This window comes from Mustela lutreola, chromosome 1 (assembly GCF_030435805.1).
Source record: "Mustela lutreola isolate mMusLut2 chromosome 1, mMusLut2.pri, whole genome shotgun sequence".
NCBI classification, from domain to species: Eukaryota; Metazoa; Chordata; class Mammalia; order Carnivora; family Mustelidae; genus Mustela; species Mustela lutreola.
In genome coordinates, this window is record NC_081290.1 from 66,871,909 (window position 1) to 66,897,494 (window position 25,586).

General features: G+C 43.0%; 1 protein-coding gene across 2 annotated transcripts in view; it reads right to left on the reverse strand.

Moving 5' to 3' along the window:
• Positions 1-25,586, reverse strand: part of GRK4 (G protein-coupled receptor kinase 4) — a 111,099-nt gene that overhangs the window by 24,042 nt on the left and 61,471 nt on the right. For both annotated transcript variants that reach the window (XM_059166575.1, XM_059166586.1), the window contains exons 7-8: positions 20,586-20,776; positions 3,978-4,015 (exon numbers count right to left, since the gene is read on the reverse strand). In XM_059166575.1, the coding sequence (XP_059022558.1) occupies positions 3,978-4,015; positions 20,586-20,776 (229 nt within the window). The remainder of the gene's footprint in view (positions 1-3,977; positions 4,016-20,585; positions 20,777-25,586) is intronic.

The following is a 25,586-nucleotide window of genomic DNA, read 5'->3' on the forward strand; positions in this document are numbered from 1 at the left end:
TTGCAAATATTTCCTCCTATTCAGTATCTTTTTGTGTTTATTTTGTTGTTATTGTCTTTTTGTTTTATTGATTGTTTCCTTTGCTATGCAGAAGATTTTTTGATGTAATTCCAAAACTTAATTTTTGCTTTTGTTTCCCTTGCCTCGTGAGGCATATCTAAAAAAAAAAAAAAACATTGTTATGGCCAATGTCAGGGAAGTTACTGCCTGTGTTCTCCTCTAGGACTTTTATGGTTTTAGGTCTCATATTTAGGTCCTTAATCCATTTTGAGTTTATTTTTGTATGTGGTGTAAGAAAGTGGTCCAGTTTTCCCAACACTATTTATTGAAGAGACCATTGCATATTCTTTTTTTCATTGCATGTTCTTGCCTCCTTTGTTGAAGATTAATTGTTGAAGATTAATTAAATAAACCCATAAGTATATGTTTATTTCTGGGTTTCCCATTCTATTCTATTGATTTGTGTGTCTTTTTTCTGTGCCAGTATCATGCTGTTTTGATCACTACAGATTTATAACATATTTTGAAATCTGGAATTGTGATACCTCCAGCTTTGTTTTTCTTTTTCAAGATGCCTTGGCTATTTGGGTCTTTGTGGTTTCATACAAATTTTAAGTTTACTTGTTCTAGTTCTGTGTAAAATGCCATTGATATTTTGATAGGGAATGCATTAAATCTGTAGATTGCTTGGAGGTAGTTTAGACATTTTAATAATATATGTTCTTCTAATCCATGAGCATGTAATATCTTTCCATCTGTTTGTATCATCTTCAATTTCTTTCCTCAATGTTTTAAAATTTTCAGAGTATAGGTTTTTAACCTCTGTGGTTGAGCTTATTCCTAGGTATTTTATTATTTTTGGCATAATTACAAATGGAATTATTTTCTTAGTTTTTCTTTCTGCTGCTTCATTATTAATGTATAGAAATATTTCTATACATTGATTTTGTATACTACAATCTTACTGAATTCATTTATCAGCTCTAGCAGATTTTTGGCAGAGTCCTTAAGGTTTTCTATATATAACATCATGTCATCTGCAAATACAGAAAGTTTTACTTCCTCCTTACCAATTTAGATGCCTTTTATTCCTTTTTCTTGTCTGACTGCTGTGGCTAGGACTTCCAGTACTATGTTGAATAAAAGTGGTGAGAGTAAACCCTGTCTTGTTCCTGACCTTAGGGGAAAAGCCCTCAATTTTTCCCCACTGAGGATGATATTAGCTGTGGGTTTTCATATATGGTCTTTATTATGTTGAGGTATGTTTCTTCTCAATCTACTTTGTTGAGGGCTTTTATCATGAATGGATGTTGTGCTTTGTCAAATGCTTTTTCTGCATCTATTGAAATGATCATGTGGATTTATCCTTTTTCTTATTGATGTGATATGTTACATTGATTATTTTGTGAATACTGGACCACCCTTGCATCCCAGGAATAAATCACACTTGATTGTTGTGAATGATTTTTTTAATGTATTCTTGGATTCGGTTTGCTAGTATTTTGTTGAGGATTTTTGTATCTATGTTCATCAGAGATATTGGCCTGTCGTTCTCTCTCTCTCTTTTTTTTTTTTTTTAAAGATTTTATTTATTTATTTGACAGAGAGAAATCACAAGTAGATGGAGAGGCAGGCAGAGAGAGAGAGGGGGAAGCAGGCTTCCTGCTGAGCAGAGAGCCCGATGCGGGACTCGATCCCAGGACCCTGGGATCATGACCCGAGCCGAAGGCAGTGGCTTAACCCACTGAGCCACCCAGGCGCCCCGGCCTGTCGTTCTCTTGATAATCATCTCTTTTATTTTTTTTTTTTTTTTTTTTTTAAAGATTTTATTTATTTATTTGACAGAGAGAAATTACAAGTAAGCAGAGAGGCAGGCAGAGAGAGGAGGAAGCAGGCTCCCTGCTGAGCAGAGAGCCCGATGCGGGACTCGATCCCAGGACCCTGAGATCATGACCTGAGCCGAAGGCAGCGGCTTAACCCACTGAGCCACCCAGGCGCCCGATAATCATCTCTTTTAAACCTAATTTCACCACAAATGTCAGGTTATGCTTTACAGACAAAAACAGAAACACTGACAAGCTGTCAAGATGGGAAAGGAGAGAGTTGCTCCTATGTTCTATTGTTTCTGGTAGAAATTAGTTCTTGGGAATTTTAAATGCAGGATACTAAAAAACCTACCATCCATTGCATTTATAAGTCACAAAATATAGCTAGGATTACACTTTTTAAAATTAAAAGAGTAGGTAAGCAAAAAGAAAAGATTGAAAGTCTCTTGAAATCAAAAAAGCAAAACAAAGTTCTGTCATTCCTTTCCATTCTTAACAAGAATGTGACCAGGTCCACAGTATCTAAAGAATAAGTAACAGTAAGCACCAAAGAAATGACACTTGGCACCTGCTTTGGGACAAGGTAGCCAAGGTCATGGTGGCCCATACTACTACTGACCACAGGTGCACGTAAGTTATACATTAAGGGCATCTGTGAGCCATGGCAGTTCCTGGATGTGCTTCACTGAGACCCTGTGTGGAGAACCAATCAGAGGGGAGCTGCAAGGGACACAAGTATTTTCCCAGAAGCATTTATAAACCCTGGTCAAACCAGAGGCTGTTCACTAGGCGTGGGGGACACACACAGCCACTCTCCGGCTGCTCCCACCTGGGACTCTTGGGGAGGCTGGGAGCACCTGGGAGCTGAGCCAAGACTTCTGGGCTCCCAGAGAGTGTGCAGTGACACAGACACAGCAGGACTCTGGTGCTTCCAGCACTGCAGAGACATGGTGATCCAGGGCCCTGAAAAACAGAGCCAGCCTCATCTTCAAAATATCAGAAGAGAGAAACTAGCAATCTATGTAAAAAATAACTCATTATGCCCACTTTGGACTTACTTCAGAAATTACAGGTTAGTTTACTATTTGAAAATTAACTATACTAACAGAAAAAAGAACATATAATCACTTTGATAGAAAAAAGCACTGACAAAATTCAACAACCATTTATTATTTTTTTTCTTTTAAAAAAGATTTTATTTATTTATTTGAAAGACAAAGATCACAAGTAGGCAGAGAGGCAGGCGGGAGTGGGGGAAGCAGGATCCCTGCTGAGCAAAGAGCCTGATGCGGGGCTATCCCAGGACCCTGGGATCATGACCTGGGCCGAAGGCAGAGGCTCTAACCCACTGAGCCACCCAGGTGCCCCTCATTTGTTATTTGTTATTTTTTATTTATTTTTTAATAAAGATTTTATTTATTTATTTGACAGACAGAGATCACAAGTAGGCAGAGAGGCAGGCAGAGAGAGAGAGGAGGAAGCAGGCTCCCTGCTGAGCAGAGAGCCCGATGCAGGACTTGATCCCAGGACCCTGAGAGCATGACCTGAGCCAAAGGCAGAAGCTTTAACCTACTGAGCCACCCAGGTGCCTCTCATTTTGTTATTTTTTAAAAAAGGAAAATTCTTAGGAGCTCCTGGGTGGAAATACACTTCTAAGGGAAAAATCAAGATGTGGACCAACAGCAAGCAGTATGAGAGAGAAAAATGTTCTTACAGTGAATTTATTTTAATATGCTTTAAAATTCAATTATTAACTGAAAATTATGACCAACTTTGCTTTTTGCCTAAATACAGGGGAATGACAACGTTATCTCTGTTGTATTTTCAAAAGAACACGTACCAAAGAGCTTCCCTTTTCGTTGTTGTTTCTATTCTGCAACAATGGGCTAAGCCCACATTAACTTTCTCTAACCAAGTCCCTCTTTTTTAAAAAAGATTATTTATTTATTTATTTGACACACACAGAGAGATCACAAGTAGGCAGAGAGGCAAAAAGAGAGGGGGAAAGCAGGCTCCCCGCTGAGGACCAGGACCCCAAGATCATGACCTGAGCTGAAAGCAGAGGCTTAACCCACTGAGCCACCCAGGCACCCAACCAAACCCCTCTTAACAAAGTCTTATGCTTTTGATATGAAAAGCTCACTTACTTACCGCGGTCATCGAGGAGGATATTCTCAGGCTTTAAGTCTCTACAAAGGAAGAGACAACAAAAAGCTCAATTATTCAGAAGGCAACACTGATTCATTCACCCAGCAGAAATAACCACAGATGTCTCTACTATGAGCAGCACCGAGAACAGGGGATAACAAAACCGTCATGCCATCCCTGGGAAGGACGAGGATGCCACAGAGGTTTCATCCCAGCCAACAGCGTGCGCATGACAACTGTGTGCTCCGCCCAGGTCCACGGATCTGAGACAGTTCAGTGATAAAAGGTACAGCCCCGTAGTAAGGAATTAGTCCTTAATGAATTTGATTCAATTTATTTTATCATTCATACACTTTTTAAAATGTCAACAACTGAAAATTTCCCATACCAGGAAGAACTCAGCTTTGGGGGATCAGATGGGCACAGATTCAAATCCTAGCTCTGCTGCTCTTCCGCCATGTGACCTGAACCACTCTAGGCTTCAGTGTCCTCCCCTGTACTGGGGCGTGATCCACACCCACCCACTTCCTGAGCGAGGCAGGGCTGGGGGAGCTCAGCCTTGCAGCAGGAAGCCTGTGATCAATAGCCACAACAGCTCGAAGTTTATTATGAAGGAGGGATACCACAGACTTCAAATAAATACAGGTCACTAGGGGTGTCTGGGTGGCTCAGATGGTTAAGCAGCTGCCTTTGGCTTTAGGTCATGATCTCAGGGTCTGGGATCAAGCTCTGCATTGGGCTCCCTGCCCAGCATGGAGTCTATTTCTCTCTCCCCCTCTGCTGCTTCCCCTGTTTATGCTCTCGCTGTCAAATAAATAAAATAAAATAAAAATACAAGTCACTAAAGACTATAATATCTTAAATGTAGTATTCCAAACTGCTTATTTGTTCTACTTCCCTTTGAAAGAAAAAAATTTACATTTCGAGGATTTATATTTAATTGTGGTTTCAAATGCAGCCCTATCACAACACCCCATCTCCCCTGAGCATTGCCCCTCCCTCTGTGGCCAGATTACTAGAACCTCCTCACAAGAGCAAGAGAAGACGGAAAGCGGCTGGACTCAGGAGAGCTGTGTAAAGAGTCAGAGGCAGGAGCTACCTGAAGTGAGCCCTTCCAGAGGCCACAGCTAGTGTAAAACCTGCTCAGGCCCAAACCCACATCCCCAGGAAAAGATGAGAAGCAAGCCTGGCAGCTGAGGGAAATGTGAACACAGCCTGAGTGGCATCAGAGAAACCCTCCTATAGGGATAGCCATGCCACCGCTGTCACAGTCCCCTTAGCAGAGAGGAGCCATGGCCAAGGGGCAGATGGCTTCTGTGTTTGCACCTCTGAGCCATGCACATGTGCTCCTGCACCATCTGGGTGGGATGGAAAGCATTTTTGCTTTTCCCTTTATTCTTTTCTGTATTAAAAAAAATCCTTATAAATGTTATTAAGAACGAAGTAGCCTTCCTTAACCTGGAACCGCCACAGCCTCCTTGCTTATGTAGGCTGATGCTCAACATTAACACAGCAGCTGCCCCCCAAATTACGTAAATGTCTCCGGGGATGTCCTGCACCTCCCTGCTCCAAGCATGGGTCAGCCGTCCACTGAGCTGTCCCCATGCACTGTGCGTCAGCGGGCTCTGAAAGGAAGTGTGTTGTAACAGCCGCAGCAGGAATGATGTCAGAGATGCATCCAACACCTGCCCTGCACGCCACCACTGTGCCCATGCATGTCACAGGCACCGTCTCCTGTCAGGGCCACAGAATCTCTGGGAAGCAGCTGAAGACAGAGTGCTGGTCTTGAGGACCAGCCAAGTTCAGTGGGTCACATGGAAGCTAAATCACAAGCTGGAACACAGTGCTTGCCCCACCGCAAACGCTGGACATTGGGTATGTTGGCGTGTATAATGTGGCCACCGCATTAGGCCAATGTATTGTCATTTCTTGCACCTTCCTTCATGGTTTCTCCGGGCTTTTAATTAACTTAACAGCTCTCTTTGCACATCTCCAAGCTTGGGCGTGGACCTTGTGTGGAGGACACTGGATAATGCCTCGTCGCTGGTCAGCCACTCAGCCTCCAGGACGTGGCTTCTTCAACTGTCCAGGGAAGGGCTTTCCTAGTGATCTTGTCAGTTCCTTTTGGATTGCTAAGTGATGATCTAATCATGGTCTTATGCCAGGAACACAAACGAAGGCCAGCATACTCAGACGGGTCCGACTAATGCTAAGATGAAAGGAAGTGAGATTGTCTTCTTATATCGTACAACCTTCCGCCCCACAGCCTGCTGACTTGGGTACAACTTGTGTATCATTTGTTGTACTCTCAAGCCGTTTATAGCTGATCTTATACCTTCATGCTCTGGGGCACCAGAAACTCATTTTGCTGGTTGCATGCCCATCCTCTTCTTGTTTAACAACAACAAAAAAAAAGCACTTGCCTTTGGATACCATTTCCCAGCCTGTTACTGAGGCATGAATGACCATGAGAAGCTGATTTCTGGAGCCCGAGGCTTGAACCTCTGTCTGGTCTATGGTTTATCTGCATGGCTTTCCTCCCTTGTCCCAGCACACACCTGCATCCCAGTACCTTGCCTTCTCCTGGTGACCCTCTGTCTCCCACTATCCCCTCCCTCCCTTCTGGATCCTGCCAGTTAACCAGCCTCTCCTGGGGAGTGAGGCTGTGCATGCACAGCCTGCTGGGCACACTATAGGAGTCAGGGGAAGAGAACAGCCAGGGCCAGCCCAGCCACAGGTCAGGGTTTCCTAAATCCTGGCATAGCCAGAACTTCAGTGCATCCTCAATAGACCATGGTCTTGAGAAACAGCTCCAATCTGATCAGAAGGCATCGGGAGCAATGTTCTTTTTTTTTTTTTTTAAAGATTTTATTTATTTATTAATTTGACAGAGAGAAATCACAAGTAGATGGAGAGGCAGCCAGAGAGAGAGAGAGGGAAGCAGGCTCTCTGCTGAGCAGAGAGCCCGATGCGGGACTCGATCCCAGGACTCTGAGATCATGACCTGAGCCGAAGGCAGCGGCTTAACCCACTGAGCCACCCAGGCGCCCCAAGGGAGCAATGTTCTTGATCAGGAAGGGGCAGAGTAAGGGAACCAAAGCAAAAAGAACTTTGGCTCACTCCCTAGTGTTCCCTTAAACATTCCTCAAGATAGTATGACTCACTAACCTTGGGGCAAGAATCTAAGGTCTGTCCTCATCACTTGTCATCCCACCATGCTCCCCACTGCAGAAAAGCTGACCTGCCTATGAGTCTCCAGGGAATGGGTCTCCTAGTTACTATTGTTTTTAGAGACAGGTACTATGAGGCAGAAATTTCCAATCTGGAAGAATGTGGGTCATAGACAGATGAACATTTCTTTTAAACACTAAGACCTGCCATTCTTACTTTAAATTAACTTCCATGTTTCCAAAAATGATGGAAACAAGAGATTATCCTTTGAGCACTTACTGTAAATGGTAAGCATACCTCCATCTCTGTGTTCGTTTGCATGCCCCTTCTAGTCTCTAGTTTATAAGTTTCCTGAGAACAAGGATTTCAAGATCCAATTTGTTCCCCACCATGTGCGTGTTGCACGCAACTAAGAAGTGTGCATACATCTGGGATCCAATATTTATTTCTGGAATGACCAAACGATCCCTCCTGCTACTGAAAAATCTAATGTGATAGCAATAACGTGTACAGTCTAATGGCTGCTATGGGCCAATTCACTACTGAAAAAGTATAGGTACAAAAGGTTTCTTTCCCACCGCTATTCTGCGCTGCCTTCTCCTTACGGTGGATGATATCATCTACTTTTCATTCCACAATTCGTTCACTAGAAAAAGAGATCCAATGCATAGCTAAACACCCATTTCCCTTAATAATTTCCAACTACAGCCTTCCAGACAGATAGAAATATCATCCTTTTGAATTAAGAAAGAACTCTTGAGAAATGTAACAACATAATAAAACTGCCAAGTCAAGATTCAGGTTCTCTCTCCTGTTATGGAAAAGAGTGAGGGGCCCAAGCACAGAACACAAGACCTGGATCACTATCCATCACTCACGAGGAAGGTGACCAGAGATGATCTATCTATAAATAGATAGGATTCCTCAAAAGACTGTGAGGTTGCTGTGATGAAAATGTGTGCCAGAGTGCTCTATATCTTGTGACCATATGCAGCAGCATTTTTGTTATTTATACGATAGAGGAAGGTTTTATTCAAATACGGAGCTACATGGAAACAAAGTAAAAGGGCACACACCACAAGTTTAATTTGTTCACCATCATAAAATAAATCTCTAGGGGCCAGCTGAGTGGCTCAGCCCTTAAGTGGCTGCCTTCTGCTCAGGTCATGATCCTGGGGTCCTGGGATCAAGCCCCACATCAGGTTCCCTGCTCAGTGGGAAGCCTACTTCTCCCTCTCCTACTCCCACTGCTTGTGTTCCCTCCCTCGCTGTCTCTGTCAAATAAATAAATAAAATGTTTTTTAAAAATAAAATAAAACTCTAGAAATCATCCTGATTGAACAAGTACTTTTAGTGTTGTGAAAATTAATAAAAGGGAACTTCGTTTAGAATGGAGTCTGGAGGCGGGCAGGGGAACTCCCGCCCTATGCTGCTGGTCAACCGGGGACCCAACCGGAAGACATGCACCTTACACCTGTTATTACCTTAGCTTACCTACCACTTTACTATTCCAGCAGGACGAAGGAGGGTTTCCTTCTCCCCCAGCAACAGCCCAGCCAATGGGAGACCGCCACAGCTCAGCCAATGAATGACTGCCACACAGCCAGCCAATGAGACACTGCCATAGCCCAGCCAATGAGAGGTCATCACAGCTCAGTCAGTGAGACTGCCATAGACCAGCCAATGAGAGGCCACCACACTTCCAGCTCTCAATTTACCCCAATGGACTTTCTGTTTATAACAGCCCACCCCCCCTTCCTCTATAAAAGAGCCCCCCCTCCTTCGTTTTGCAGACTCTCTTGTGGTTTTGCTAAATTTGATTTTTCCACAATGCACTTCTCTGCTATTCCTGAATAAACCTATTTTTGCTGGGGAAATAAGGGCAGTTTTACTTTAAAGTTAACAGTTGTGAGCATTTGACAACTGCTCTCTCAGCTCGTGTGGGCGTCAGTACAGGGTAGATTCAGGACCTCTATTGTCTCCAGGAACACACTGCAGAAAACCAGGGCCATAATACATTACTCCAAACACATCCTCTCCTGAAGCAACAGATTGCATCCTTCCTCCCCTAAGTAAGCAAGAGGCAAGGAACTTCTGTTGTAAATAATTTTCTATCTTAAGAGAAGAAAGCTCTTCCCAGAAGATGGTCTAACCCTTCGGAAGCATCCATACCAGCTCCCTGCATAATGCCCCTCCTTCATAACAAAGAGTTGTTTCTTGATCCTGTTGGCTCACTCCTGACCCACATGAGTAGAGTGTAGAGTGTCCAGATCCACTGGGAGCTGCTGATAGATGCCATGATTGTCAAGGACAATGTCAGCTAACTCCCAGCCAGAACAGTGAGGGTGCATGGAGGGCCACTTTCCGGACAAGTGCATTATCTTTCAGCATTTTTTAAAAAACCACAGTAGCCTGGATTCCACAATCACTGTAGTGTTAGCCCTGGCGATTTTCCTTTTTTTGTAATGCCAGTGTTTGACTCCAGCTCTGGTGCCTGAGGTATCCACTTCAAAGATGTCTCTCTCAATAAACACACTGCCGGCTGCCTGGCTGGAAAAACCAGACCACCCCCATCCCAGGCTCCTCTGTTTTAGAGATCTTGGTTTATTTAAATAACTGACCATTTGGGTGGCTTGGTGTTTTTTTTTTCTTTTCTCTTCTAATGTTTTAAGTTCCCATTCTTATGTTTTAAAATCACCGATAAAGAGTGAGACTATGAGCCTCTAGGCCCCCACGTTCGCCCCCAATAACTGCAAAACCCTAGGCCCACATACATGCTCATGTGTTCCCTCTCCCCAACCCCTGCACGTCCAGACATCTCTGTGTGGTCCCAGGTACTGCACGGAATTGCCAGAACTTAGAAGAAATAGCCTTTTTTCTCTTTCAAAGTTTCTTGATGGCTACTGCTGCATCTTGTAGATATATAATAAGGATCACAAGGGTTGGTCCAGACATAAGACTGGTTGTTGATGGGCTGAAACCAGCATAGAACACTGGATTTATTGCTAAGAGTACACAGTAAAGCTTTCACTGCAGAGAAATGTCTTGTGAAGATTCTGGATCACAAATCAAGACAAAGCAAAACTGATCCAATGATTAAGGTAGGTATCAAAATTCAGCTCTCAATCTGAGAATCAGCTTTGTAACCCAAAGAATCTACATTTTAAAAAGCATAAAATAAAATCAAACCCAAGTGAGAGAAAAATAACTGAAGACCTTATTATCCACTAAATATCTGAACTTGGTATCAGCTAAAAATTACAACCTCCATGTTCTAAAATATAAAAGAATTACAATATTAAGCCTGACCCTCTAGTCTGCAAACTTGAGATTTTGACTCTGACAGTGACACAGAGGACACTTGGTGGGAGGGAAGGGACAGATCTGACCTCAGTGACATCATTCTCAAATAGTCTTTTATCTCTATTCATTGTATATAAATGTACACAGCATTCATCAGGCTGGTTTTTAATTACTGCTTTTTCTAGTTGCTTTAGAAGACTCAGGAGGGTGCACTGATTCAAGCTTTTGTATGTCTACCCAAAATTTCCCTCTCATGAAGTACCAAGAGAAGCAGCAGGATTCTAGCTGGGAAAGAAAAATAAACAAACATGAATCTATTGTCTTTATTCACAGGTAACATGATTCTACATGTAAAAAATTTTAAGGAATTCACAACAAAACTTCTAAAGCTAATAAAAGTGTTGAGAGAGGACGCAAGACCAATATGCATAAATGAGACATATTTCTACACACTAGCACAATATAGTCCAAAAATAAAATTAAGAAAACAACTATAGGGGCATCTGGGTGGCTCAGTTGGTTAAGCATCTGACTCTTGATTTTGGCTCAGGTCATGATCTCAGGGTCGTGGGACTGAGCCCCACATCAGGCTCCGCACACTAAGTGTAAACCCTGCTTAAGATTCTCTTTCTCCTCCTCCCTCCGTCCCCACCTGCTCATGCTCTCTTTATAAAAAAATAAAAATAAACAAAATAAATAAAAAGGAAACAACAGTACTTGAAATGGCATCAAAAACAATAAATTCAAAATGAAGCTTAACAGCAAAAAAAAAAAAAAAAAAAGAAAGGATAAGATATATATACTGAAAAGTACAAAATATTACTGAGAGAAATTTAAGCATATCTAAGTAACTGGAAAGACATCCTGTGTTCAAAGGTCAGAAGATCTCATCTTAACATTCATATGGAAATGCAAAGGACCCAGAATAGGCAAATCAATCTCAAAAAAGAACAAAGTTAGAAGCCTCATGCTTCCCAATTTCGAAACTCACCACAAAGCTATAGTAATCAAGACAGTACGGTACTGTCAGCAGGACAGACATACAGACCAGTGGAATAGAATTGGGAGTCCAGAAATAAACCTGCCCTCTTAACAGTCAATCAGTTTTAGACAAAAGTGCCAAGGAATTTCAATGGGGAAATGACAGTATTTTCAATAAATGGTACTGGGATGGAGACTCTTCAGCCACCTACACTGTACTAAAAATTGAACGTGGGTCCTAAACTTAAAGATAAGACTTAAAACCATAAAATCCTTAGAAGAAAACACAGGACAAAATCCTCAAGTTGCTGGTTATACAATGATTTCTTAGAGAAACTACCAAAAGCATAATCAACAACAACAAAACCCTGATCGATTGAACCTCACTAAAATTAAAAACTTTTGCAATTCAAAAGACACATTAAGAACATGGAAAGACAAGCCACAGACTGGAAGAAAGCACTTGCAAATTTTACATCTGGTAAAGGACATGTGTCCAGAATATACAAAAATGTTTGCCATTTAATCCTGATAAGACAAAATAATCCAAACTGAAAGTGGATACAGTATTGGAATAAACATTTAACCACGAATATGTAAAGATGGCCAATAAGTAATTGAAAAGATGTTCTATATCATCAGTCATCAGGGAAATGCAAATCAAAACTACCAAGAAGCAAAACAAAACAAAACAACACAAAACCCACCATGAGCCGTCACTTCACGGCCACTGGGGTGGGCTAGCATTAAACGGGGAGATACTAACAAGTGTTGGAGACGATGTGAGGGGTTGGAGCCCTGGAAGGAATGTAAAATGGTGCAGCCTCTTTGGCAGAGAGCTTGAAACGGTCTTAAAAAGGTAAACATGAATTTTCCATGCTCTTGAGAAACTCCATTTGTCGGTATCTACCCAAGAGAACAGAAAACATACGTCCAAACAAAACTTCATACACCAATGTTCACAGCAGCATTCTCTATAACAGCCAAAAAGTGGAACCACTCTGAAATACCCATCGACTGGCAAAAGGGCAATGGGATTATTCCAACATAAAAAAGAATCAGGTACTGATAAATGCTAACACATGCATGAACCAGAGAAACATCATGGTAGTGGACAAAAAGCCAGAACCAAAAGGCCACATGCTGATTCTACTTGTATGGGATGTGCAGAAAGGTCGATGTACAGAGACAGAGAAATGATGCCCCTCTTCCCCAGTGTGAGCTCTTCAAAGATGAATGTGCCCAAGACAACATGGCCATGGTTAGGAGGGAGCCTGGAGGCTGACCCTTCTGGAACATGACAGGCGACGACACTGAGAAACAGCCAACACAAGCATCTCTGGCCCCTCACTCATTTATTGTCGGTTTTAGGTGTTTTTGTATTCTTTCTGTAATTGCTAGAAAATGCAATGAAATTGAGAATTTTATTTCCCCTTAAAATTGTGAAAGGATTCTCCCACACCAGTTAATGAACACACCCACCAGCTCACATTTTTTGGTGTGAGAACCTTTAAGTCTCAGTCCCTTAACAAATTTCAATTCTTCAGTATAGTGTTACCAACTCTGTTTTCATATTTTACATTATATCTATAGCTACTCATCTTATAGCTGAAAGTTTGTGCCATTTTGCCAACCTCTTCCTATCCCCCACCCCCCAGCCCTTAGTGATTTTTCTGTTTCCACGAGTTTGACTTTTTTTTTTTTTTTAAGACTCTACATACCAGTTGGGGTGCCTGGGTGGCTCAGTGGGTTAAGCCTCTGCCTTCAGCTCAGGTCATGATCTCAGGGTCCTGGGATCGAGCCCCGCATTGGGCTCTCTGCTCGATGGAGAGCCTGCTTCCTCCTCTCTCTCTGCCCATCTCTCTGCCTACCTGTGATCTCTCTCTGTCAAATAAATAAATAAAATCTTAAAAAAAAAAAAAAAAAGACTCTACATACCAGTGAAACCATGCAGTATTTGTCTGTGTCTAGCTTATGTTACGTAGCATGAAGCTCTGCAGGTCCATTGGGTTGTCACCCGTAACAGGACCTCCTTCATTCACATGGCCAAATAATAACTCCATTGAGGATGCATGTACCACATTTTCTTTACCCACCCACCCACACACCGATGGACATGTAGGTTGTTTCCAGATGCTGGCTATTCTGAATAATGCTGCAGTGAACACGGAAATGCAGACCTCTCTTTGACATACTGTGGATATATCCTTTAGAATACACTTACAAGTGGAGTTGCTAGGTAATATGGCATTTATTTTTAATTTTGGGGGGAACCTCCTTACTGTTTTCCATAGTGGCAAAAATGAAACCATTTTAAAAAGCCAAGTCTTTAAAATTTTCGTAGCCTTTTGCCTTATTCCCCTGCATACAGACTACATTATTAGGTAAAATAATTCTTATAATTTAAAAGACACTTCACTACCCAAACAATGGCAAGCAAAATATGCCATCTCCAGAGAGAATGAGGAACAAGGAGAAGGTTGGTCTCCACAGCCAGCCGCTGCTGGGCCAGACTTCCCTGATGCTGCAGGCCAGTCTTGGGAAAAGCTTTTACGTGAAAAGAAACTGTAGCTGGCCCTTGAACAACATGGGTGTGGACGGGTTAGGTCCCCCTACGTGTGGGTTTTCTTACAGTCCCAGTGCTGTGATACATGCTCTCTTCCTTACAATTTTCTAACTAACATTTCCTTCTCACTAGCTTGCTTTATGGTAAGAGCATAGGGCAGAGTCCACAGAACACACAGAATAATGTGATCAGCTGCATGTCATCAGTGAGCTTTCCAGGCAACAGCAGATTATGAGTAGCAAAATTTTGGAGGAGTCAAAAGTTACATGTGGATTTTCGACTGGGTTGATGCTCTAATCTCCATCTGTTCAAGGATCAACCACACTGTCCATAGACTCAAGTGCTATTTAATAAGGAATTAGTCATTCCCGCATGTTAATATTCAAATGGTGTTAGGGCACTCACGGGGTCTGTCCCTAACGAAAAGCATTTCAGTTGATCTGATTTTACAGAAACTATGTTCCTCAGTTAATTTTTTAAATCTTTTTTTTTTTTAAGATTTTATTTATTTATTTGACAGAGAGAGATTACAAGTAGGCAGAGAGGCAGGCAGAGAGAGAGAGGAGGAAGCAGGCTCCCCGCTGAGCAGAGAGCCCGATGCGGGACTCGATCCCAGGACCCTGAGATCATGACCCGAGCCGAAGGCAGCGGCTTAACCCACTGAGCCACCCAGGCGCCCCCTCAGTTAATTTTTTAAAAGATTTTTATTTATTCACTTATTTTACACATGGGGGGGCGGTGAAGCAGGGGGAGTAGGAGAAGGAGAAGCAGGCTTTCTGATGAGCAGGGAGCCCACTGTGGGGCTCAAACCCAGGATCCTGGGATCATGACCTGAGCCGAAGGCAGACGCCTAACGACTGAGCCTCCCGGGGCCTCCTTCCTCGGTTAATTTTTAAAGGACATTTAAAACCCCAAAGGCAAGAGTCCCCTTCCAACTTTCGCATAATGAACGGGCAAAATGTCATGAAAAGATGCTGGAAGGGAAAGTACCCAGCTGGATTGGAAATGCATGCCCACACCTGTGTCTTTATGTATTGTTTGTTTGAATCAAACAGCTCACTTCTTAGATATATGGTTGCACACTGAAAACTATGATCTCTCAAGGCTCTCTCTATATGCACACTTGATTTCTTTCCCTCACTTTTTCTCACCGAACAATTTACACAAAGCCATGTTACAAGTAGATGTATCTAAAGGTATGACACAAACTACTATACCCCAAAACCACACACCTGGGCCACTCAACACGGTCGGATGCCACCTCCCTGCTGTTCACCTGCCCTCCTGGAAGGGCTGTGCCCACACCGCCCTGAGCCTAGCACTCCTCTGTGGTTCGTCGTAATGTTGTTTCAGGCATTTTATCTGAACAAACAGCAGAGGATGACAGACAAAAAAAAAGATGAAATGCTCCAGGAAAATCGTATCTGGAAAAAAAGGGGAGGGCCTCTAGGATGCTACGGCATTTTAGCAACTATTTTAACATGTTCTCCAAATAAAGAACAGATGTGAAGGGCACAGCGTAGGGCCTGGTGGGCAGCAGAAAGCCAACAAGTTTGCTTCTTCCTTCCTCCTTTTTTTAAAAAAAATCTTTAAATTTATTTATTTGACAGACAGAGATCACATGTAGGCAGAGAGAAAGGAAGGGAAGCAGGTTCCCCGCCGAGCAGAGAGCCCGATGCAGGGCTTGATCCCAGGAAGCCAGAATGATGACCTGAGCCGAAGGCAAAGGCTTTAACCCACCTCAGAGCCACCCAGGTGCCCCATCCTCCTGTCTTTATGATCACTCTGGTTTAGGTGGACTCCTCTACTCACTTTCTCCAGTAGGCACTCGCGGCGTACATCTCCCCCAAAAGAATGATCCCTTTACCCTCTGCTCTGATCTTAGCCATCTAGCCAAGCTGCCAGGTGAATCCCAGGTCCTCCCGAAAGCCTTCCCTGATCAGGCCTGGGTCCAGTTTAAATCATTTATACTAGAAAGAATTCTGCAAGCCTGTGAGGCCTGGCACACCTGGAGCAGCTCCCACAGACGAGGGTAAGAGGCTCCTGGGTTCTCCTTCTGACTAGGAACATGCTGTACCCTACAGGTGGCTCAAAGCCAAGCCTCCGTGCCTCCTCTCTGACCTCAGAGTGCTGAGATGATAGAGGATTCTTATTTGTACCATCCGTCTGCAAAAAGAAAGGTCATCTTTCTGGTACCTGGTCTGATAAAGGTTGTCAAGAGGCAACTTCTGACTACAAGAAATAATTTCAAAGAATGAAAGTGGTGCTTCACAGGCCCCTAAGAGAGGGGACGCATCATTAGAGGCTGAAAGCCACGGGTCATCCATTTAACAAATGGCAGGCGCCTCCTACTGGTGGGTGCTGTGGACATGCACTAAGTTCCCACTAAGTGCTGGCCAGCCCATGCCTTTCCCCTGCTCTGTCTGAGGGTAAGCGGGAGCCCAAGGTGAAAGGCTAGAGGAAAAGAAAATCTTCTAACCAATCCAGTAATGAGGCACTCCTTAGAGATACAGGGATTTGGTCTAGGCAGTCAAAATTCAGTGACTATCACAAAAAAATGAGTCAAACGAATTTTTTGGTTTCCCAGTGCATATTAAAGTTATGTTTGCCCTACACTGAGACCCATTAAGTGTACAGTAGCATTATGTCTAACAAAACAATGAATACCTTTTTAAAAATTTATTTATTTATTGAAAGAGAAAGAGTGTGAGAGAGAGCGAGAAAGAGCAGGAGCAGGGGGAAGGAAAGAGGAAGAGGGAGAAGCAGATTCCCTGCTGAGCAGGGAGCCAGATGTGGAGCTAGATCCCAGGACCCTGAGATCATGACCCGAGCCAAAGACAGACGCTAAACCGACTGAGCCATCAGGTGACCCCTAAACAATGAATGCCTTAATTAAAAAATGCTTTACTGCCAACCATCATCTGAGCTTTCAGCAAGCTGTAATCTTTTGCTGCTGGAGGGTCTTACCTCGATGCTGACAGTGGCTGAGTGATCACAGTGGGGGTTGCTGAAGGTTGGGGTGTCTACGGCAGTTTCTTAAAACAAGAGAATAAATTTGTTGCACTGATGGACTCTTCCTTTCCCAAATGATTTCTCTGCAGCAAGCGGTATCTGGTAGCATCTCACCCACAGCAGAACTCCTCTCCAAACTGGAGCCAGTCCTCTCAAGCCCTGCCACCTTATCAACTAAGGTCATGCAATGTTCTAAGTGTCTGTCCTTGTCAGATTTCAACCATCTCCACAGCATCGTCACCAGAAGCAGACTCCAGCTCAAGAAATCACCTTCCTTGCTCCTCCACGGAAGCACGTCCTCACCTGTGCAATTGTTATCCTGCGAGGGCAGCAGGTCGCTCGCCTCTCCAGGCTCCACTTCTGGCTCTCTGGCTGTTTCCACCACATCTGCAGTGACTTCCTCCACTTGGTCTTGAACCCCTCAATGTCCTCACCAGCGCTGGAGCTCACTTATTCCAAACTCCTGTTAGTATTGACATTGAGCCATGGGAACATTTTGGCGTCTGGCATGGTGAATCTTTCCCAGAAGATTCTCAATGTACCCCACCCAGATCGAGTGGAGGAATCACCATCCATGGCATTAACTGCCTTGCAAAATGTGTCTCTTAGATGATAAAAGACTTCCAAGTCAAAATTACTCCTTGCTCCGTGGGCTGCAGAATGGACGCAGTGTTCGCAGGCAGGGAAACGGCACTCATCTCGCCGTATGTCACCAGAGCTCTTGGGTGACCGGGTACAACTTCAATGAGCAGTCATACTTCAAAAGGAACCTTTTCTTCTGAGCAGTAGGTCTTAACAGTGGGCTTGAGACGTTTGGTAAATCTCACTGTGAACAGATAGGCTGTCGTCCAGACTGTCTCGTTCCATGGGTAGAGCATGGGCACAGGAGAGCTAACACAATTCTTAGGGGTTCTAAGAATTTCCAGAATAGTAAAGGAGCACCGGCTTCAGCTGAAAGTCACCAGCTGCATTAGCCCCTAATGGGGAGCCAGCCTGTCCCTTGAACCTCTGAAGCCAGGTGGACTTGTCCTCCGGCGAGGACAGTCCAAGATGGAATCTTCTCCCCAGATAAGGCTGTTGTGTCTACATGTAGAGAATCTGCTGTTTAGGAGCCACCTCCATGGGCGATCCAAGCTGGATCACCAGCAGAACTTGCTGCAGCTTCTCCATCAGCTCGTGCTGCTCCCCCCAGCCCCTCTGTGTCTCCTTAAACCTCACAAACCCACTCTGCTAGCTGCAGAATTTTCTTCTGTGGCTTCCTCACCTCCCTCAGCCTTCCTGGACTTGAGAGTCAGGGCCTTGCTCTGGATTAGGCTTTGGCTTAAGGGAATACTGGGGCAGGTCTGATCTCCTATCCAGACCACCCAAATTTTCTCCCTATCAGCAATGAGGCTGTTTGGCTTTCTTATCATTCATGTAGTCCCTGGAGTAGCGCTCTTAACTTCCTTCAAGAACTTTTCCTTAATATTTGCAATGTGGCTGTTTGGCACAAGAGGCCTACCTTTCAGCCTATCTCGGCTTCAGAAATCCCTTCCTCACTAAGCTTAATCATTTCTAGCTTTTCATTTCAAGTGAGCTATGTGTGACTCTTTTCACTTGAGCACTTAGAGGCCATTACAGGTCATTGTTTGGCCTAACTGCCATATTGCTGCGTCTCAGGGAACAGGGAGGTCCGAGGAGGAGAAAGAGGGAAACAGCCGGTGGGTGAAGCAGTGAGAACACGCACAACACGCACTGATTACGTACACTGTGTGTGGCAGTGAGCGCTGTGTGTGGTGTCCCCAGACAAGGACGCTGCGTGTGGCGCCCCCAGACAAAAATGACAGTAACATCGGAGATCAGAGATCACGGTCAAAAGTATAATAATGAAACAGCTTGAAACACTCCAGGAAAGACCGACACGTGATGCAGACATGAGGGGAGCCCACGCGGCTGGCAAAGCAGCACAGACAGAACCTGCTCAGCACAGGGTTGTGACAAACCTTCCGTCTGTAAAAGAGGCAGTGCGTGTGAAGCACAGTAAGGCCACAAGCAATGAAACGAGGTCTGGTGCACATCTTCACTGAAAGCAAGCAGAAGGGCTTACCTGCACTGAACTGCACTGAACTCTCAGGTGCTCCCAGAGTGAAAGAGGATTCAAGCTCCTCCAGGCCTGCTCCCTGCTTTGTGGGCCACCTGTCTCTCCTTGTGAGTGTAGTGACATGGCCTGTGTCCACGGGAATGGCTCCCAAGGCAGCAGTCTGCCCCCAGTGCACCACCTCAGAGGCACTGCCCAGCCCCATGGCCAGGCCCGTGACTCAGCCTTGGAGAGATCCTAAGGTGCCTCCAGGCAACGTGAGACAGAGCCAAGAGTTCGTGAGAATAGGGATCCAAGAAAGGGCTTCTGAGATGCTTGCAGCTGGAATGACCAGCCCTCCAGTGGGACAACACGGGTGCTCTGAGGATGCCCCCGGGGAGCACACACACCCATTCTCAAGGGTGGGGAACTTAGGGATGAGCTACACTTTCTCTGAATGCAGGCGGAGGGGCTGCAGAGAAGAAAGGCCTTCAACCAACAGGCCGCATGTGCAAGGGTATGAAGATGTGAGGACACTCAAGAAGTACGAGTACATCACAAAAGCAGACAGCCCCCATTTGGGGTGCAGGACACCCAGCTGGAGAAACCAGAGGGGGTGGCACCATACAGGGTCAGGAGAGCCAGGCCCACAGGGCTCCAAGCTAGGGATGCTATGACAGGATGGGATCCACACCACAGGAAAGCCTGTCATCAGTTGCACAGAGCAGGAACCGGGGCAAGACTGGCATCAGCGAGACCATTCAACTGTCTGCCTGCCAGGTAACCTGAGGAAGACATGAACTAAGCCAGTGACCCCAAAGCCTGGATATAGGGAAACATCCAGGTCTGATTTGGTGAACAACTGGATGGGGTAGGTGAGGGCAGGGGATACACAGACCCCTTGGAATGTAGGGAAAATGGCAGGGTCAGAAATGGTCGTAGGCAATGGTCCACACCTGAAAGTAGATGTCCTTACAGAGGTGAAGGGACAGAGCTACACAGGGAAGGGTTGAGAAGGGTGTCAGAGCTCAGGAGCTCCATACCCAAAGGGTAACTGGAGGGACTGCTTTCCCTAAAATTAAATATTTGATCATGCTAATTTAATTCTACCTATTAAATTTTCTTTAGTGAATTATAAGATGCAAAATATTAAAATAAAGTATTATTTTGAGACATTTAATTGTTACACTATTTTGCTGGAACAGAGCCCAGAGTCCTAAATAGAACTAATTTAGAAATGGGCTCTTCTCATGCTTACATGAGTTAACACTGCCTATATTTGATCAACTTAACAAATAAAACCTACCTACTAGAGATCAAAGAGAACTAAAATGAAAACCAAGGTCCACTGCTGATTGACCATATTCCCAACGGTGGGAGTGACCAGACCCTATGTATGGCCACCAAGGGCTCCACCACAGCCCTCCTGCCCAGGCACCTGGGTGGCTGGAGGGAGCCCAGTGGGAGCCTAAAGCTCAGGATGAACAGTCTCCCAGGCCCCAGGAGTTCATGCTGTTCTTACCTGTACACAATTCTTTCCCTCTGCAAATCCTCCAAGCCACAGCACAGCTCGGCGGCATAGAAAATAGCTCTCTCCTCCTCAAAGCCAGGGTTGCCCAAGTTGTGGATGTGAAACTTCAAGTCCCCTCCATTCATAATGGTTAGCACCAAGCACAAGAAATCTCTGGTTTCGTAAGTGTAGCACAAACTAACCTAAAGACAACAGCATAATAAAAAACAAAGCAGAGACACCTGCTCATTCCTTGGTGATTTCCTCTATTTGTGAACATTATTCAGACACTCCGTGTTAGGTTTATCACGACAACACCCAAATCCCATATGCTTCACCGAAATGCATTCCATGCATCTGGGGCTTCTTGGACATTTTAGCTGTCCAAGATCTTACAGAGTTCTATATTGAGAGGAGAGAACTTTCTATAGCTAAGTGGGTAGATGGCAAAACTTCACAAAGACACTTGGGATCATGATTCATCAAAGGTATGCTCTAATTGTTGAGCACTTATGTTCCACACTTCTAGAACACCCATGTTCAGCATACAAGTTAAATTAAAATTAATACCCCCTCCCCCACAGTGCAAGAGAGGTCTTGCCCCTGCACATCCTTCCAGCATTTCATGTTGTCAGTCAATGCTGCTGAAGGAATAGTTGTCTCTTATTGTGGTTTTAATGTGCATTTCTCTGTATATACAAATACAGGAAACACTTGTCATACTTTTTCATATATTTATTCATTTGGAACTACTTGTGTGAAATACCTGTCCAAGTTTTTTGCCCACTGTTCTGTTGGTTTGTAGGTCAATTTACACACACACACACACACACACACACACACACACAAACATCCTGCTGGGATTTTGATTGGGGCTGCATTTAATCCATTTAATCTATTTATCAATTTGGGAAAACAAATATCTTCATACATTTTATCTCCTAATCCATAAACCTGGTATCCTTCCATTTATTTCATCTTCTTTAATTTCTCGTAATGGCATTTTAGATCACAGTGTAGAAGTTTTGCACATTTTTAATATATTTTTGCCTAGATTATGATGTTTCTTGATGCTATTGTAAATGGTATCAATTACAAGTTTTAATTTTCTAAGTATTTGTGGCTAGTATTGTATCTAATAACTTGGCTAGATACACAATAAATTATATAAAAAGTGTTGACCTGTCCCTGTGCATAACCATGTTGTGGGCAAGCCAGGGTGGGCTGTGGGAAGGAGGTTGACACAGGTTCAGGTCATGACCCATTGATCAACTGTAAACATAGAGGAAAAAAATATAATCAAGGATGAAGGAAAACTCACAGAGGTAATCAAAAACTACATTAAGACAAATAAAATGGAAATCAACTTTTCAAAACCTATGGGACACAGCAAAAGCAGCTCTAAGAGAGAAGATCATAACAACACAGGCCTTCCCCAAGAAGTAAGAAAAATGCCAAATAAACAATCTCACTTTATATCTAAAGGAACTAGAATAAGAACAAAGTCCAAAGTTAGTAGAAGGAGAAAATAATAAAGATCAGAGTGGATATAAATGAAATAGAGATTAAAAACAATAGAAAAGATCAATTAAACTAAAGCCTGGTTCTTTGAAAAAATAAATAAAATCAATAAACTTCTAATTAGATTCATAAATAATAAATATATAATTCTTTTAAAAATTAGAAATGAAAGAGAAGTTACAGGTGACACCACAGAAATACAAAGAATCATAAAAGATCAGTATGAACAATTACACACCAACATACTGGACAACCTAGAAGAAATGGGTAAGTTCCTAGAAACCCAATCTTCTATGACCAAATCACATAAAAACAGAAAATATGAACATACCAGTTACCAGTAATGAAACTGAAGCAGTAATTTTAAAACTCCTAAGAAACAAAACCCCAGGACCACATACCAAACATTTATTTTTTTTTAAAGATTTTATTTATGTATTTGACAGAGAGAGAGAGAGAGATTACAAGTAGGCAGAGAGAGGCAGGGAAGCAGGCTCCCCATTGAGCAGAAAGCCTGATGCAGGGCTCTATCCTAGGACCCTGAGATCATGACCTGAGTGGAAAGCAGAGGCTTAACCCACTGAGCCACCCAGGCGCCCCCCTACCAAACATTTAAAGAAGAGTTAGTACCTATCCTTTCAAACTATACTAAAAAAAATTGAAAGAGGAAGGAAGGCTTCCAAATTCATTTTACAAAGCCAGAATCACCCTGATACTGAAACCAGATGAAGACACTACAAAAAAAAGAAAATTACAGGCCAGTATCCCTGGTGAACATAGATGTAAAAATCCTCAACAAAATATTACTAAATCCAATTCAAAAATATATTAAAAGGATCAAGTGGGATTTATTCCAGGGATGCAAGGATGGTTTAACATCCACAAATAGATCAAGGTGGTACACCATATTAACAAAATGAAAGATGAAAATCATATGGTCATCTTAATAGATCCAGAAAAAATTTATGACAAAATTCAGTACCTATTTATGATAAAAACTCTCAATAAAGTGGGTATAGAAAGAACATACCTTAACATAATAAAGGTCATATATGACAAACCCACAGCTAACATTATCCTGAATGGTGAAAAGCTATAAGCTTTTCCTCTAAGATAAGGAACAAGACAGAGATGCCCACTCTTTACACTTTTACTCAACATAGTATTGAAAGTCCTAGCCATAGCATTTAGGCAAGAAAAAGAAATAAAAGGCATCTAAATTGAAAGGAAGAAGTAAAATTATTTGCAGATGACATGATGTTATATATAGAAAACCCAAAAGACTCCACCAAAGAGATCTGAGAACTAATTAATAATTTCAGTAAAGTCACAGAGTACAAAATTAACATACAGAAGCAGGTTGTATTTCTATATGCTAATAACAAGCAGTCAGAAATAGAAATTAAGAAAACAATCCCAGGGGCACCAGGGTGGCTCAGTCGGTTAAGCATCCGACTCTTGATTTTGGCTCAAGTCATGATCTCATGGGTTGTGGGATCAAGCCCCACATCAGGCTCTACACTCAGTGGGGAGTCTGCTTGAGATTCTCTCCCTCTGTCCCTCTCTCCACTCACATGTGCACACTCCCTCTCTCAAATAAATAAACTTATCTTAAAAAAAAAAAAAAGAATCCAATTTACAATTGTATCAAAGTAATAAAATACATAGGAATAAATTTAACCAAGGAGGTTAAAGACCTATACTCTGAAAACTGTAAGAGACTGAAGAAAGAAATTGAAGACAAAATAAAAAAAACAGTAAGATACACCATCATCACAGATTGGAAGAATTAATATTGTTAAAATGCCCATATTACCCAAAGTAATCTACAGATTCAGTGTAATTCCTATCAAAATACAAATAGCATTTTTCACAGAACTAGAACAAATAATCCTAAAATTTGTATAAAATAACAGGACTCTGAAGAGCCAAAGCAATCTGCAGAAAAAAGACCAAAGCTGGAGGCATCGTGCCCCCAATCTCAAACTGTATTACCAGGCTGTAATGAAAATAGTATGGTATTGGTATAAAACAACCACACAGATCAGTGGAATAGAATAGAGAGCCCAGTAATAAATGCATATATATAGTCCATTAATATATGATAAAGGAGGCAAGAACATACAACGGGGGAAAGAGAGTCCATTCAGTAACTTGTTTTGGGAAAACTGGACAGCCACATGCAGAAGAAGGAAACGGGACCACTACCTTTTACTACACATAAGAATTAACTCAAAATGTATTAAAGACTTGAACATAACAAGTAAAACCATAAAACTCCTAGAAGAAACCATAGGAAGTAAGTGCTTTGGCATCAGTCTTAGCAATATTTGGGGTGGGGGACACAGTCTACTGAGGCAAGAACAACAAAAGCTGAAATAAATGGGATTACAACAAACTAAGAAGCTTCCGCACAGTGAGGGAAACCACCCACAAAATGAAAAGGCTACCCACCGAATGGAAGAATTTGCAAATCACGTATCGGATAAGGGGATAATATTAAAAACATATTTTTTAAAACTTACATAAATTAACATGAAAAATAACCTGATGGGAAAATGGGCAGAGTACTCGAACAGATGTTTTTCTAAAGAAGACACACCGATGGCCAACAGGCACATGAAAAGACTCTCAACGTCACTAACCATTAGGGAAAGGCAAATCAAAACCACCATGAGATTTCACTTCATGCATGTCAGAATGGCTAGCATCAAAAAAACAAGAAATAACAAGTGCGGGTAAGGATGTGCAGGAAAAGGAACCCTTGTACACTGTTGAGGAAATGTAAGTTGGTGTAGCCACCATGGAAACCAGTGTGGAAGTTGCTCAGAAAAGAAAAACAAGGGGCGCCTCAGGTGCTCAGTTGGTTAAGCATCTGCTTTCAGCTCAGGTCATGATCCCACGCTCCTGGGACTGAGCCCCACATCGGGCTCCCTGCTCAGTGGGAAGTCTGCTTCTCCCTCTCCTCCCTGTTTGTGCTGTCTCTCGCTATCTCTGTCACTGTCTCTCTCTCACAAATCAATAAAATCTTTAAAAAAAGAAAAAACAGAAATACCGTATGATCCAGCAATTGTACCTCTAGGTGTTTATCCAAAGAAAATGAAAACACCAATCCAGAGAGGTTATCTGCGCTCCTAGGTTCATCGCAGCCTTATTTACAACAACCAAGACACGGGAGCAACTTCAATGCCCACCCACAAATGAAAAGATACAGAAGATGTGGTCTATACAGACAATGTGATATGACTCAGCCATAAAGAAGGCTGAAATCTTGCCACTTCCAAAACATGGACAAACGTAGTGGGTATGATGCCCACTAAGTGCAATAAGTCAGCCAGAGAAAGACAAATGCCATATACTTTCACTCATATGCAGAATCTTAGAAACAAAACAAACTAATAAACAAAACAGAAACAGACTCTGGCACAGAGAACAAACTGTTGATTAACAGAGTAGGAGGGGCTGGGGGACAGAAAGGAAGCGGAAGCGATT